This window comes from Diplotaxodon limnothrissa, linkage group LG4, assembly GCF_057381915.1.
Source record: "Diplotaxodon limnothrissa isolate DT_005_m linkage group LG4, D_limnothrissa_male_GT1.1, whole genome shotgun sequence".
Taxonomy (NCBI): Eukaryota; Metazoa; Chordata; class Actinopteri; order Cichliformes; family Cichlidae; genus Diplotaxodon; species Diplotaxodon limnothrissa.
The window spans coordinates 1617405-1630589 of NC_140599.1; the positions used below are offsets into that span (position 1 = coordinate 1617405).

At 44.3% G+C, this 13185-nt stretch overlaps 1 protein-coding gene across 1 annotated transcript in view; it reads left to right on the forward strand.

Moving 5' to 3' along the window:
• The window catches only part of LOC146632982 (junction plakoglobin a-like), a 127564-nt gene that overhangs the window by 92095 nt on the left and 22284 nt on the right, over positions 1-13185 (forward strand). Inside the window, exons 7-11 of the mRNA XM_085351256.1 lie at positions 1250-1451; positions 1547-1691; positions 1775-1878; positions 2665-2784; positions 5676-5894. Coding sequence (XP_085207382.1) covers positions 1250-1451; positions 1547-1691; positions 1775-1878; positions 2665-2784; positions 5676-5894 — 790 coding nt within the window. The remainder of the gene's footprint in view (positions 1-1249; positions 1452-1546; positions 1692-1774; positions 1879-2664; positions 2785-5675; positions 5895-13185) is intronic.

The window sequence follows — 13185 nt, forward strand, 5'->3', positions numbered from 1 at the left end:
TCTTGTTCTGGTCCCTCCGTCCTGGTCCCCCGCCGCCCGCCCGGGCTCGGTGGTCTGTTTCTTTTGGTTTGGGCTGTCTGGAGCCAGCCCTTGGTGGGGGGGTGGTGTCATGGTCCTGGGTCGTGTGACCCAGTGTGTTATGCTTAACCTATTTTGATGTTTATTGTTTGCTTAGGTTCTTTAAGGTAGTCCAGCCCTTTTTGTAATTATGTTACCCTTGCATTACGTCTCCCTTGCCCTTCGTGTGTTTATGTCTGTGTGTCTTGTACTGTCAAGTTCATGCTGTCAGTTATGTCACCTCCCCCTGTACTACGTCTCCCCGGTTCATGTCTCATGTTTCTTGTTTTACTTTGAAGGCCTGCATTCACTGTCTGTGTATTCAGCTCACTCCTCCTGTCCTGTCGTTAAGTTCATGTGTGTCAGCTGCGTTCCCATGTGTGGCCACTTCCCCTGATCATCCCTCATGTGTATTTAGTCTCTGTGTTTCTTACAGTCTGTGTCGCGTCGTCTGTGTTATCTCCCCTACCCCTTGTCATAGTTCCCCAGCCTTAACTAGTCCTAGTTTGTACTTTGTTTAGCCATAGTTTTCCCAGTCTATGTTCAGGTTTTCCCTCAGTTGCTTTGCTGCCTTGTTCCTTAAGTTTTCGGCCCTAAATAAAGGCTCGCCTTCTGTTAAGTCCGGTTTTGTGTCCTCACCTCTGTTTGCTCTTGGGTCCTCCGTGACACATACTTTGTGCTGCTGATGGTTCTGAAGTCTTGGTGGATTTAGATATTTACATTCAACAGTATAAAAACAGATATCAAAGTAGCCATCAGGGCTGTTTTTATATGCATGTACTATAAAGTTAGAACATGCAAGTGTGGCACCTAAAGAACATCATCAGTTAATTTCTAGAAGCTTCTAGAAACAAGGCCTGATACTCAGCAGCCATATTAACACATCTGAGCACCTTTACGCACAGAGTTTTTCGGGGCACTACCTTATTTTGCATTTTCATCCAAAAGTGGTATTCTACCATCGTTTTTGCTGTTGCAGAATTCACCAATAGCAGATGCTTCATGAAGGGAGTGGTGCTGCTATCAAGTCATGGACACTGGAAAAAAAGTCTTGAACTCAAGTCTCAGGGATTTCTTTTGAATGAGTTATCTGTGTCTGATAGAAGTCAGTTAAGGTCATAAACTGTCTAATGTGCCTTGAAATCTATTAATTTTATGGGATCTCTATCCTTTTCCATTTTTCATTGTGCAGTTCACCAGTAGAATCAGTCCTATTTTACGGAATTACCACTCTTCACAACCTGCTGCTGCATCAAGAGGGAGCAAAGATGGCTGTGCGTCTTGCTGATGGCCTGCAGAGAATAGTTCCCTTATTGAAAAAGAGCAACCCAAAGTTTTTAGCCATTACTACAGATTGTCTGCAACTCCTGTCCTACGGAAACCAGGAAAGCAAGGTGAGAAGAGGACCCTGGAGCTGGAAAGGAGACTATTGGTCTACTTATTTTCTTTAATACCTAATCAACACTTCCTACTTCCTGTTTCTTGTCAGCTGATTATTCTAGCCAATGGGGGTCCAGAGTGTTTGGTTTTCATCATGAGAAACTACAACTATGAGAAGCTGCTTTGGACGACAAGCCGTGTCCTTAAAGTGCTGTCTGTCTGCCCCAGCAACAAACCAGCTATAGTCGAAGCTGGTATGTAACTACTGCTGAATATACTGTGGGCTTAGCGCAACATGCTACATGTTCTGTAACCATATGTTCACATGTGTGCTCAGGAGGCATGCAGGCTTTGGGGCAGCATCTTACAGGGTCTAGCCAGCGTCTGATCCAGAACTGTCTGTGGACACTCCGTAATCTGTCAGACGCAGCAACCAAACAGGTACAGTGATGACATGAAGTCACTCGTGTGTATGTAAAGATAAAGAAGCCAAAACAAATGATCGCTGGTCATTAGTTATACTGATGACTTTATATAAGCTGGTTCATGCAATATCAAGCGCATAGACAAAATATCCCATCAACACATCCCCTTAAAACCCAGAACCCTAAATGGTGCAATCTTGGCCTTGTGGATGATTTTCATTTTTTACAAAATCCTAACGGTAACTTCTAGATATGCAACACTTTGAGTGCTCAGAATAGAAAAGGTATGTAAGTATCATTTCATTTGCAAGTCACTTCAGTTAGTGCAGTTCAACAGTTGCTCTTAACTTGCTAGCTATGACATTCACACCACTGACACACAATCCTCAAGCACCATGTAATAAATTTCCATCAAAATATCAGTTAGCAAACTAGCTCATTCAGCGGATTGGAACAGGAAAAGTACTTTGATGTTCCACAATTGCCTTCACAACTGCTTCATGGAGCAATAATCATGATGATCAACAATTAGGAGAAAAATAATCCATTTGGATTTTCAGAATATACTAAATATGACATGAGAAGGAGGAGAAGATTACTATATTTATATAAGTTTTAATAACATCACGACTGTCAACTGATGCCTAGAAAAAAACCTAGTGATACTTGTTTGGTTAGACATCCTGCTCCATAAAATGTATAGAAATGTATTTATCCCAGGACATTTTGTACTTTAACTTTGTTCCAATACATCTCTGCTGTGATTGATCCTTTCTTTATCTCTATTGGTTCTGCTCTGTAGGAGGGATTAGATGGTCTGCTGCAGATACTGGTCACTCAGCTGGGCTCAGATGATGTGAACATGTTAACCTGTGCCACCGGCATTCTGTCCAACCTGACATGCAATAACTCACGCAACAAGGTAACCATGATGAGATGGCAGACACACAACTTTCAAGACTACATGGAACTAACATGTAAACAAGTACAATTTTAATGTCTTAAGGTACACAAACACTCACATACACATCCAGTATGTTGGCCTGTCCAGATTGTAAGCTGGACAGGCTCTAGCCCTAACGCAACGCTGAACTGGAGTAAAAGAAAAATCTATGATGTCACCATTTCTGTCAGGAGTACTTTCCACCACTTACAAGTGTTGTAACAGTAAAGGATTTCTAGAACGCTGCAAGTTCCAACAAAAAGGTGCGATCCTGTGTAAAATGTAAATAAAAACAGAATGCATGAACTCATATTTTTTATTATAACCACAACACAGAAAACATATCAAATGTTTAAACTGGGACATTTCACTATTTCTTAAAAAGTATTGGCTAATTTTGAATTTGATGGCAACAACATCTCTCAAAAGTTGGGACAGGGCAACAAAAGACTGGGGTGGTAAGAAACAGCAAGAAAAATGTTTTGAAAATAATTATGTTATTTGAGAAGAGGTTAGTAACACAAGTGTAAACCAATAAATAAAAATGTGCAGCGTTTTCCCTTCCCACTGTTGCCAAAGCGCTAGCTCATAGGCAGAGATGGGAAGTAGCAAAGTACAAATACTTTGTACTTAACTGTACAGATACCTGAAAACTGTATCTGTAATTTACTTGAGTAGTTTTTTCCTGGCTACTTTTTACTTTTACTTCCTACATTTTTAAACAAATATCTGCACTTTCTACTTCTTACATTTTCAAAACAGGCTTGTTACTTTTGCTTTAGCACATTTGGGGAAAGTTATTATTTTGTTACTGTGAGCCTCCAAACATCAACACGATTTAGGACTAAACAGATGAAGAGCAATTCAGTTTGTTTATTAATCACCAGAGGATATCACACAAAAAGAGATGGTGTGTGCTAAAGTCATGGGTTAAAAGTGGTGTTTTTTTTTGTTTTTGCCACAACACCAGAATGTGGTACTTCGGCATCTAGCAAGTCCAACTAAAGAGGAGTGATCATAAAGGGAGTGACTTTTTTGCAATGTTTCTATCAGCTCAACAGACATCAGCAAACACACAAACTGTCTTTAAGTAAATAAAAGTACGTGTGACTGGTGCACAGTGGCTGTGGTTTCATGAGTCAGAGTGAGGTTACATCAAATATAGGAGAGATTCATATGAATTTGATGATCCTTAGATCCACTGACTAATTCTACCTTCATACCAACTTTATACCATCTGGGAAAAAGACATCATAAACAGCGTAGTGTCAGTATAGAGGATGGAAATCACCCAGGAGAACTCGTGAAACATCTGCTGACATCTTGTTGAATTCAGTTCCCATCTGATATTATTTAATTTTATTTTATTTAATGTTAATATAGCACAAGGTTCAGTTAGCTTTGCACAAAAATGTCTCCAAATGTCTTTGAGTACATTTCAGAGCCTCTACTTTGTAACTTTTACTTGAGTATTCTTACTTCAGTACAGAATATCTGTACCTTTTCCAACTCTGCTAATAGTGGCTTATATGATTGTTAGAGTTTTCTCTATTTTCTTTGTGTTGTTGTAGGGTCTATCGTACAATATGAAGCACCTTGAGGCAACTGTTGTGATTTGGTGCTGTATAAATGAGTGAATTGAATTGGATAGGCTGTCCACACTAGTCTACACTAGTGTGGACAGCCTATCCAATTCAATTCACTTATTAAACAAGACTACTCTTGTTTAACAGAAGTTTAACAGAAGTTACCAACTGGCTCTCTAGGAATGATCTTGTTTTAAACACCAACAACATTGAGACCATGGTTGTAGCTCCTCCTGAAATATATCTTAGAAACATTCAGGCTCTTGCTTTTGTTTGTTCAACTAAGTTCAGCATTCGAAGTCTTGGTGTAATACGACTCACATCTTTCAGTTAGGAACATTTCTAAGTTGTGACATATGGTCTCATCAGCCAACCTGGAAAAAATTATCCATGCATTTATGTCATTGCATTTAAATAATGGTAATGCCCGGCTTGGACTAATCGTTTCTTTCACGCCTTCAAGCTATAGAAAGTGCTGCAGCCAGACTATTAACACGTTGTAGCAAGCTCACATTACTTCTTTTTTATATTCTTTACACTGGCTCCAAATAGTTTTTAGGATTTGTTTTAAAATTCAGTATACAGAACAAGCTCCAGATTTCATTTCTCAACTTCTTAAAAAAGACACTGCTGTCTTTGTTCACAGGCTCAGAGTTTATTAGTTGTTCTCCGTATTGTGGGGCGGCGCAATGATTGGTGATTAGCACTGTTACCTCACAGTAGGAAGGTTCTGAGTTCCAACATTAGACCAGGGTCTTTCTGTGTGGAGTTTGCATGTTCTCCCTGTGTTTGCGTGGGTTGATCTCTCCGGATACTCCGGCTTCCTCCCACAGTCCACAGACATGCAGTCAAGTTTTAAAATACACAAAACACACTGCTGGCAAATATCATTTTCTAAATGAGCAGAAGCTTGTGCATATTGTACAATATACACAAGCTTAGGTGCGATGTTCTGGGCTTTTATAAATCCATTTTTACGCATGCTGGCGTAGTATGAAGACATACTACTATGAATATTTCCTGAAATTCTTAAGTTCTTATTGCCAACCAAAGTCATTAAAAATATCAGATTAAATAAACGGCCAACAGATTTTATTTGTTCATGTGTGATTGTGTCACAGTGGTCATGAACACCTCAGCTGTGTACACATTTCAATTCTAAAGAACGTCAGTTTAACAAAGCGATGTAACTTAATGTTTACTTGTCTTTGTTTTGATGTGTGGATTCACATTTGTATTTCATGGTGAAAAACCCAGATTTCTGTTCCCCATGTGTTCCTACAGACGCTGGTGACTCAGTATGGTGGAGTGGAGGCATTGATCCATGCTGTGCTTCGTGCTGGCGAGAAGGAGGATGTTGCTGAACCTGCGGTCTGCGCCCTGCGGCATCTCACCTCCCGCCACCAAGATGCCGAGCTAGCCCAGAATGCCGTGCGTCTGCACTATGGTGTCCCAGCTATTGTTAAACTACTGGGCCAGCCCCACTACTGGCCTGTAGTAAAGGTAAGGACAGACAGTGATGTATACTATTAGAGATAACATGCATTGGAGCTGGTAACTAAATTAGCCTCTGTGGGTCAAAAGAATTGGAAGAAAGGAAAGAAAAGGACGGGAACAGAAAGGAAAAGAGAAAAGCACCTTTGATACTTAACCAACCCTTCATTGGTCCAGCTTTCCATTCATAAAACTTCATGTTACTGCATATGTTGAACGCATTCATGATGTTCAACATACAGTGGGGCAAAAAAGTATTTAGTCAGCCACCGATTGTGCAAGTTCCCCCACCTAAAATGATGACAGAGGTCAGTAATTTGCACCAGAGGTACACTTCAACTGTGAGAGACAGAATGTGAAAAAAAAATCCATGAATCCACATGGTAGGATTTGTAAAGAATTTATTCGTAAATCAGGGTGGAAAATAAGTATTTGGTCAATAACAAAAATACAACTCAATACTTTGTAACATAACCTTTGTTGGCAATAACAGAGGTCAAACGTTTACTATAGGTCTTTACCAGGTTTGCACACACAGTAGCTGGTATTTTGGCCCATTCCTCCATGCAGATCTTCTCGAGAGCAGTGATGTTTTGGGGCTGTCGCCGAGCAACACGGACTTTCAACTCCCGCCACAGATTTTCTATGGGGTTGAGGTCTGGAGACTGGCTAGGCCACTCCAGGACTTTCAAATGCTTCTTACGGAGCCACTCCTTTGTTGCCCGGGCGGTGTGTTTTGGATCATTGTCATGTTGGAAGACCCAGCCTCGTTTCATCTTCAAAGTTCTCACTGATGGAAGGAGGTTTTGGCTCAAAATCTCACGATACATGGCCCCATTCATTCTGTCCTTAACACGGATCAGTCGTCCTGTCCCCTTGGCAGAAAAACAGCCCCATAGCATGATGTTTCCACCCCCATGCTTCACAGTAGGTATGGTGTTCTTGGGATGCAACTCAGTATTCTTCTTCCTCCAAACACGACGAGTTGAGTTTATACCAAAAGTTCTACTTTGGTTTCATCTGACCACATGACAGTCTCCCAATCCTCTGCTGTATCATCCATGTGCTCTCTGGCAAACTTCAGACGGGCCTGGACATGCACTGGCTTCAGCAGCGGAACACGTCTGGCACTGCGGGATTTGATTCCCTGCCGTTGTAGTGTGTTACTGATGGTGACCTCTGTTACTTTGGTCCCAGCTCTCTGCAGGTCATTCACCAGGTCCCCCCGTGTGGTTCTGGGATCTTTGCTCACCGTTCTCATGATCATTTTGACCCCACGGGAGGAGATCTTGCGTGGAGCCCCAGATCGAGGGAGATTATCAGTGGTCTTGTATGTCTTCCATTTTCTGATGATTGCTCCCACAGTTGATTTTTTCACACCAAGCTGCTTGCCTATTGTAGATTCACTCTTCCCAGTCTGGTGCAGGTCTACAATACTTTTCCTGGTGTCCTTCGAAAGCTCTTTGGTCTTGGCCATGGCGGAGTTTGGAGTCTGACTGTTTGAGGCTGTGGGCAGGTGTCTTTTATACAGATGATGAGTTCAAACAGGTGCCATTCATACAGGTAACGAGTGGGGGACAGAAAAGCTTCTTACAGAAGACGTTACAGGTCTGTGAGAGCCAGAGATTTTCCTTGTTTGAGGTGACCAAATACTTATTTTCCACCCTAATTTACGAATAAATTCTTTACAAATCCTACCATGTGAATTCATGGATTTTTTTTCACATTCTGTCTCTCACAGTTGAAGTGTACCTCTGGTGCAAATTACTGACCTCTGTCATCATCTTAGGTGGGGGAACTTGCACAATCGGTGGCTGACTAAATACTTTTTTGCCCCACTGTATTAAAACGGAAGCCAGCCTGAGGCAGGTAAGCCAAGGGTATTGCAGTGTCTCCTCAGCATAGCAGAAAATGCAACAGCTTCCTTCCTTTTTGGATTTATATGTGCCGTGTCTTTTTGTATCAACAGTCCCTTGCACCATTGTCCTCTGGAGAGCTGCACTACATATCTTTATGAGAGGTTTACACAGGGTCCTTCTCCACCCCTAGTAATGACCTTTATCCCAACACAAAAAACTACCTTTACTCCTGGATATGGGCCAAACATGCTTTGGCCCATGCTTGCTTGTGGTTTCCTCTGGTATAAAGAAGTAGAATGGCAAGCACAGCTTTTAGCTTTCAACATAGTCTTTTACAGAACATATTCCCAGTTTGTATTCAGGAGTCACCCCCTCTACTTTTAAGATTAGGCTTAAAACTTTCCTGTTTGATAAAGCTTATAGTAAGGATTGGATCACGTGACCCTGAGCCATGCATTAATTAGCTGCAATAGGCCTAGGCTGCTGGGGGCTTTCCATGATGCTGGAGCGTTTCTTCTTCACCTCTTTTCACTCTCAGTTTATACATCACTCTGCATTTCATCATTAGTTAACTTTCATCTCTGGCTCTCTTCCCCAGTGTTTTTTTTTTTCACTGTTTCCCTCCCCTTAACCTCATTCCAGAGTCTAGTTCTTCCAGAAATTGCTTCCCATTGTTGCCAAATGCTTGCTCCTAAGCTACAGGAGGTAGAGCAGGTCCCAGCTGGTAATGGTAAAACCATCATATTTTACATTTTGGCCAGTGGACCTTTGTGGAAGAAGCTGAAGCATCAGTACATCAGTATATGTTAACAAGTTCACTGTGCTTTTAATTGCTTCTGGAAAAGTTCAACCTGTGAGACCCAAAGGCAAGCAGAGGAAATTACTTTTCCAAGTCATTATGCAAGAAGATGGAGCAGGATTGATACATAAATGAAGTCTGGAGGGAATAATGGACAATGTGGGTAAGAATGTTGTTGTAGAAAGCTAGTTGGCCCTTCATCTGATCATTTAAACCCTGGAGAAATACTCCTTGTAATGCATTATCTGGCCAGCTCGCTGTGGCGGCCACAGTTTGAAACTTAACTAAGAACTCAGCTATGCTGCGGATGCCCTGGCATAGATCAAACAATCTTTTAGCTAAACTGCCCTCAGATATAGGTGAGCAAATTTCTTTCTCAGCTCATTCATATGGGAAGGTAGAAATGGAATGATAAATGAAAAAACCTCAGCCCACGCCAGCGCTTTCCCCCTGATTGCATTGGACAGCTTAGTGGCATCATTAGGGAAAGAGCAGGACGAGCAACCCAAAGCTAGCGCACATTGTAACAAAAAACCCCAGCTAGGTGAGTTCTCCAACTCCTTTTAGATTTCCCGTAGCCTGTGGGTTCGCATCAGCAGCAGGAAACAGGTGAATAGCAATAGGTTGCAGACCAGCTCCTGAAATCTGAGTAATGAGCAGAACATGCTACGTTCAGTACGTTCAGTTTGGTGGGTGTGTGGGTGTGCAAAGAGTCTGACAGTTTAGTGGCCCGGCTCAGTTTAAAATGTGTAACAGACTACGAGTCACTGGTACCTCTCGTTAACAAACACAGCTTGGACAATGTGCCACTATGGTACCAACATCTTCTCATGAGGCTCCTGGGATTCAGTCCAGTATTGGAGCATGTCCTGGGAAATACTCTTATCATTGCAGACACCCTGTCACATAGCCCGTAGCTAACACTTTCACAGAGACTGGAACACACAGTGATGTGGCATGCTATGTTGCTAGTGGTAGATTCCTGTGTCCACCAGCAAATCAGAATGGCAACAGAGCCAACACGGAACTGCAGTCTTTCATGAAACTCCCCAAAACAGCATAGACTTAACACATAAGCAAAGTACTGTCATATACTGGGTTGCCTGAGTCGAGCGGGTGGGCGTTGCGGCTTTACGTCACCATGACATGCTTTGCGGCAGGGCTGTCTATGTGCAGTTCTTCTCTTAGCTGCCACACCCATTGTTGTGCTGTTATAACCCATGCTGGATACACCTTCAATAAAGCAGCATCATAAGAAAGCTACCGAGTGCTCATTCTACATGATGTCAGAAGTGACCCGGACCATCGCCGGAATAACGCCATAAGGGAGAAAACAACAGAATGGCTAAGTTTAATCCCCCGTCAAGCTTCCCTTTCGATAAGCCGACGGAATGGCCCGACTGGAAACAGCGTTTCGAGCGCTACAGGATCGCAACGAAACTCCACAAAGACGAAGGACAAGTACAGGTGAGCTGCCTAATCTATGTGATGGGAAATGAAGCAGAGAACATTTACAAGTCACTCACCTTCGCCGCCGATGAAAGACGTGACGACTTCGCTGTCGTAATGAGGAAGTTCGACGAGTATTTTTTCCCGCAGAGGAACATTATACATGAGAGAGCATGTTTTCACCAGCGTGTCCAGCGGCCAGGTGAAACGGCGGAGAGTTTTATCCGAGCCCTGTATGACCTCTCAGAGCACTGTGAGTTTGGTGCATGTAAAGAGGAAAATATCCGCGATCGTATTGTGGTCGGGATACAAGACAAGGACCTCTCCCGCAGGCTACAGCTGATGAAGGACCTCACGTTGGCGCAAACGACCCAGATTGTCAGACAGTCAGAGGAGGTCGCAGCGCAGGTCAGCTTGCAGGGAGATGCGGGAGGCTCAGTACAGGAGGAGAGCTGTTATGTCTCGGCTACTTCAAATTCAAATTTTATTTGTCACGTACACAGTCATACACAGTACGATATGTAGTGAAATGCTTGGACAACTGCTCGTGACCTACTTAAAGGCCACAATAAGTTATGAAGGCAAAGACTACCTATCCAAGGTGTATGTGGTTCGTGGACGCAGAGTTAGCAACCTTCTCAGCCGCTCCTTGTCAGTGCAGATGAACCTGGTGAGAAGAATTGATGAAGCAACGATCACACCCACCAGGAACCAACCACTTTACGGTGAACACGGAACACTAAAAACTGAGCCAGTCAAAATTCAGTTAAGGGACGATGCTGTGCCATACGCAGTGTATACGGCACGCCGTGTGCCTTTCCCCATGCTGCAGAAAGTGAAGGAGGAACTACAAAGAATGGAGAACCATGGTGTCATTGAGAGGGTGACCCAACCTACCGAATGGTGTGCCCCAATGGTGCCTGTCTTGAAGAAGAACACAGCAAGGGCCAGGATCTGCGTCGATCTGACAAAACTGAATAAGTCTGTCAAAAGAGAGCGCTATATCTTGCCTACCCCTGAGGCAACCATGTCCAGGTTGAGTGGGGCAACGGTCTTCTCCTCGCTGGATGCAGCCAGTGGATTTTGGCAGCTCCCATTGCATCACGAGAGTTGCAAACTAACGACATTCATCACGCCATTTGGCAGGTATTGCCAAATAGGCTGCCCTTTGGGATAACAAGTGCACCAGAGATCTTTCAGCGAAAGATGTTGGAGACCTTAGAGGGGCTAGAAGGTGTGGAGGTCTTTATGGATGACATCCTGGTCTATGGGGCCACCATGGAACAACACGACACCCGACTTGAGAAGGTGCTGCAGCGCATTGAGTTAGCCGGATTGAAGCTCTCAAGGAGAGAAGTGCTCCTTCAGACAGAGCCAGCTTTGCTTCCTAGGGCACCTGATCGACTATTCTGGGGTCAGGCCAGACCCTAAGAAAGTGAACGCCATTCTTCAGCTGCCGTCACCAGAAAATGTGCAAGAGCTTAAACGGATCCTAGGAATGGTTAATTACCTGGGCAGATATATTCCTGCTCTTGCCACAGTATGCCAGCCACTGTACGAGTTGCTTAAAAGCAAAAACAGTTGGACCTGGGATCACCCACAGCAGGCAGCCTTCGAGAACATAAAGAGAGCGCTTACATCAGCACCTGTTCTTGCCTTCTATGACGTCAACAGACTCACAGCCGTATCTGCCGATGCCAGTAGCTACGGGCTTGGGGCTGTGCTGCTTCAGCTTCATGGTGCAGAGTGGAAACCTGTTGCCTACTGCTCTAGACGCCTCACGGAGGCTGAAACACGCTACGCACAAATCGAAAAGGAGTGTTTGGCAAGTGTTTGGGCCTGTGAGAAGTTTGATAAGTATCTATGTGGCTTAGATCGCTTCAGGCTTGAGACCGACCATAGACCTTTGGTGCCCCTGGTCAATAGCCGGGACCTTGACAATGTTCCATTGAGGTGTCAACGCCTCCTGATGAGGCTCATGAGGTACAAGCCGGAGGCCATCTATGTCCCTGGCAAAACGCTTGTCATCGCCGATACGTTGTCACGGAGTCCACAGACTCGGGCTGAGGATGACACTAGCACTCACAGTGAAGTGGACTGCTACATAGCCACCGTGTTACAGGGCATTCCAGCGTCCCCAAGCCGAATGGAAAGCATTAAAGCAGCCACTGCAACGGATGTTGAACTACAGACTGTCATTACGTACATACGCAGGGGTTGGCCTGCATACGGAGCTAGTGTGCCATTGAACATTAAAGCATACATGAAAGTGAAAAACGAGCTATTAGAGGCTGACGGCCTGGTTATACGAGGCTGCAGAATCGTCATTCCAAAGTCGCAGAGAACAGCCATTCTACACAAACTACATGAAGGGCACCAAGGCCTCGCCAAGTGCAGGGATAGGGCTAATTCATCTGTGTGGTGGCCGGGGCTCTCCACTGAGCTAAAGAATGCAGTGCTGCAGTGCCACACATGTCTGGCACAGAGGCCAACACAGACAAGGGAGCCGCTCATCTCCACACCTTTGCCGGATCGTCCATGGCAAAGGATAGCCCTGGATCTCTGTGAACACAAGCGGAATAATTACCTTGTTGTGTCGGACTACTACTCACGTTTTCTGGAAATACTGCACCTACCAGTGGCCAAGTTGTTCAGAAACTGAAGTCGACCTTTGCTAGGTTTGGGATCCCTGACGAGGTGGTGAGTGACAATGGCCCTCAGTTCTCCAGCTCTGAGTTCCAGGCCTTCGCGAGAGAGATGGATTTTGCCCACAGAATGTCTAGTCCCCACCACCCACAGGGAAATGGTCACGCGGAGAGGGCAGTACAGACTGCAAAGAAAATCCTCTGGCACAATGACCCACTGATAGTACTAATGTGCTTTAGGTCTACTCCCTATACCACTACAGGCTTCAGCCCAGCGGAACTTATTATGGGGAGGAAGATCAGGACAACCCTGCCTACCTTGGAGAAGAATCTTCAACCTAAATGGCCCAACAAAAGAGAGGTTAAACGAAGGGATGCTAGTCAGAAGGCCAAGCAGCCGTTCTACTACGACCGCCGCCATGGTACTAAGCCCCTACCTCCACTCCATCCAGGGGATGCTGTCCTAACTAAGCTGGACCAGGAGAAGGCTTGGGCAATGCCGGCCATCATCTCCTAGGAGAGCATCTCTCCGACATCCTATCTCGTTG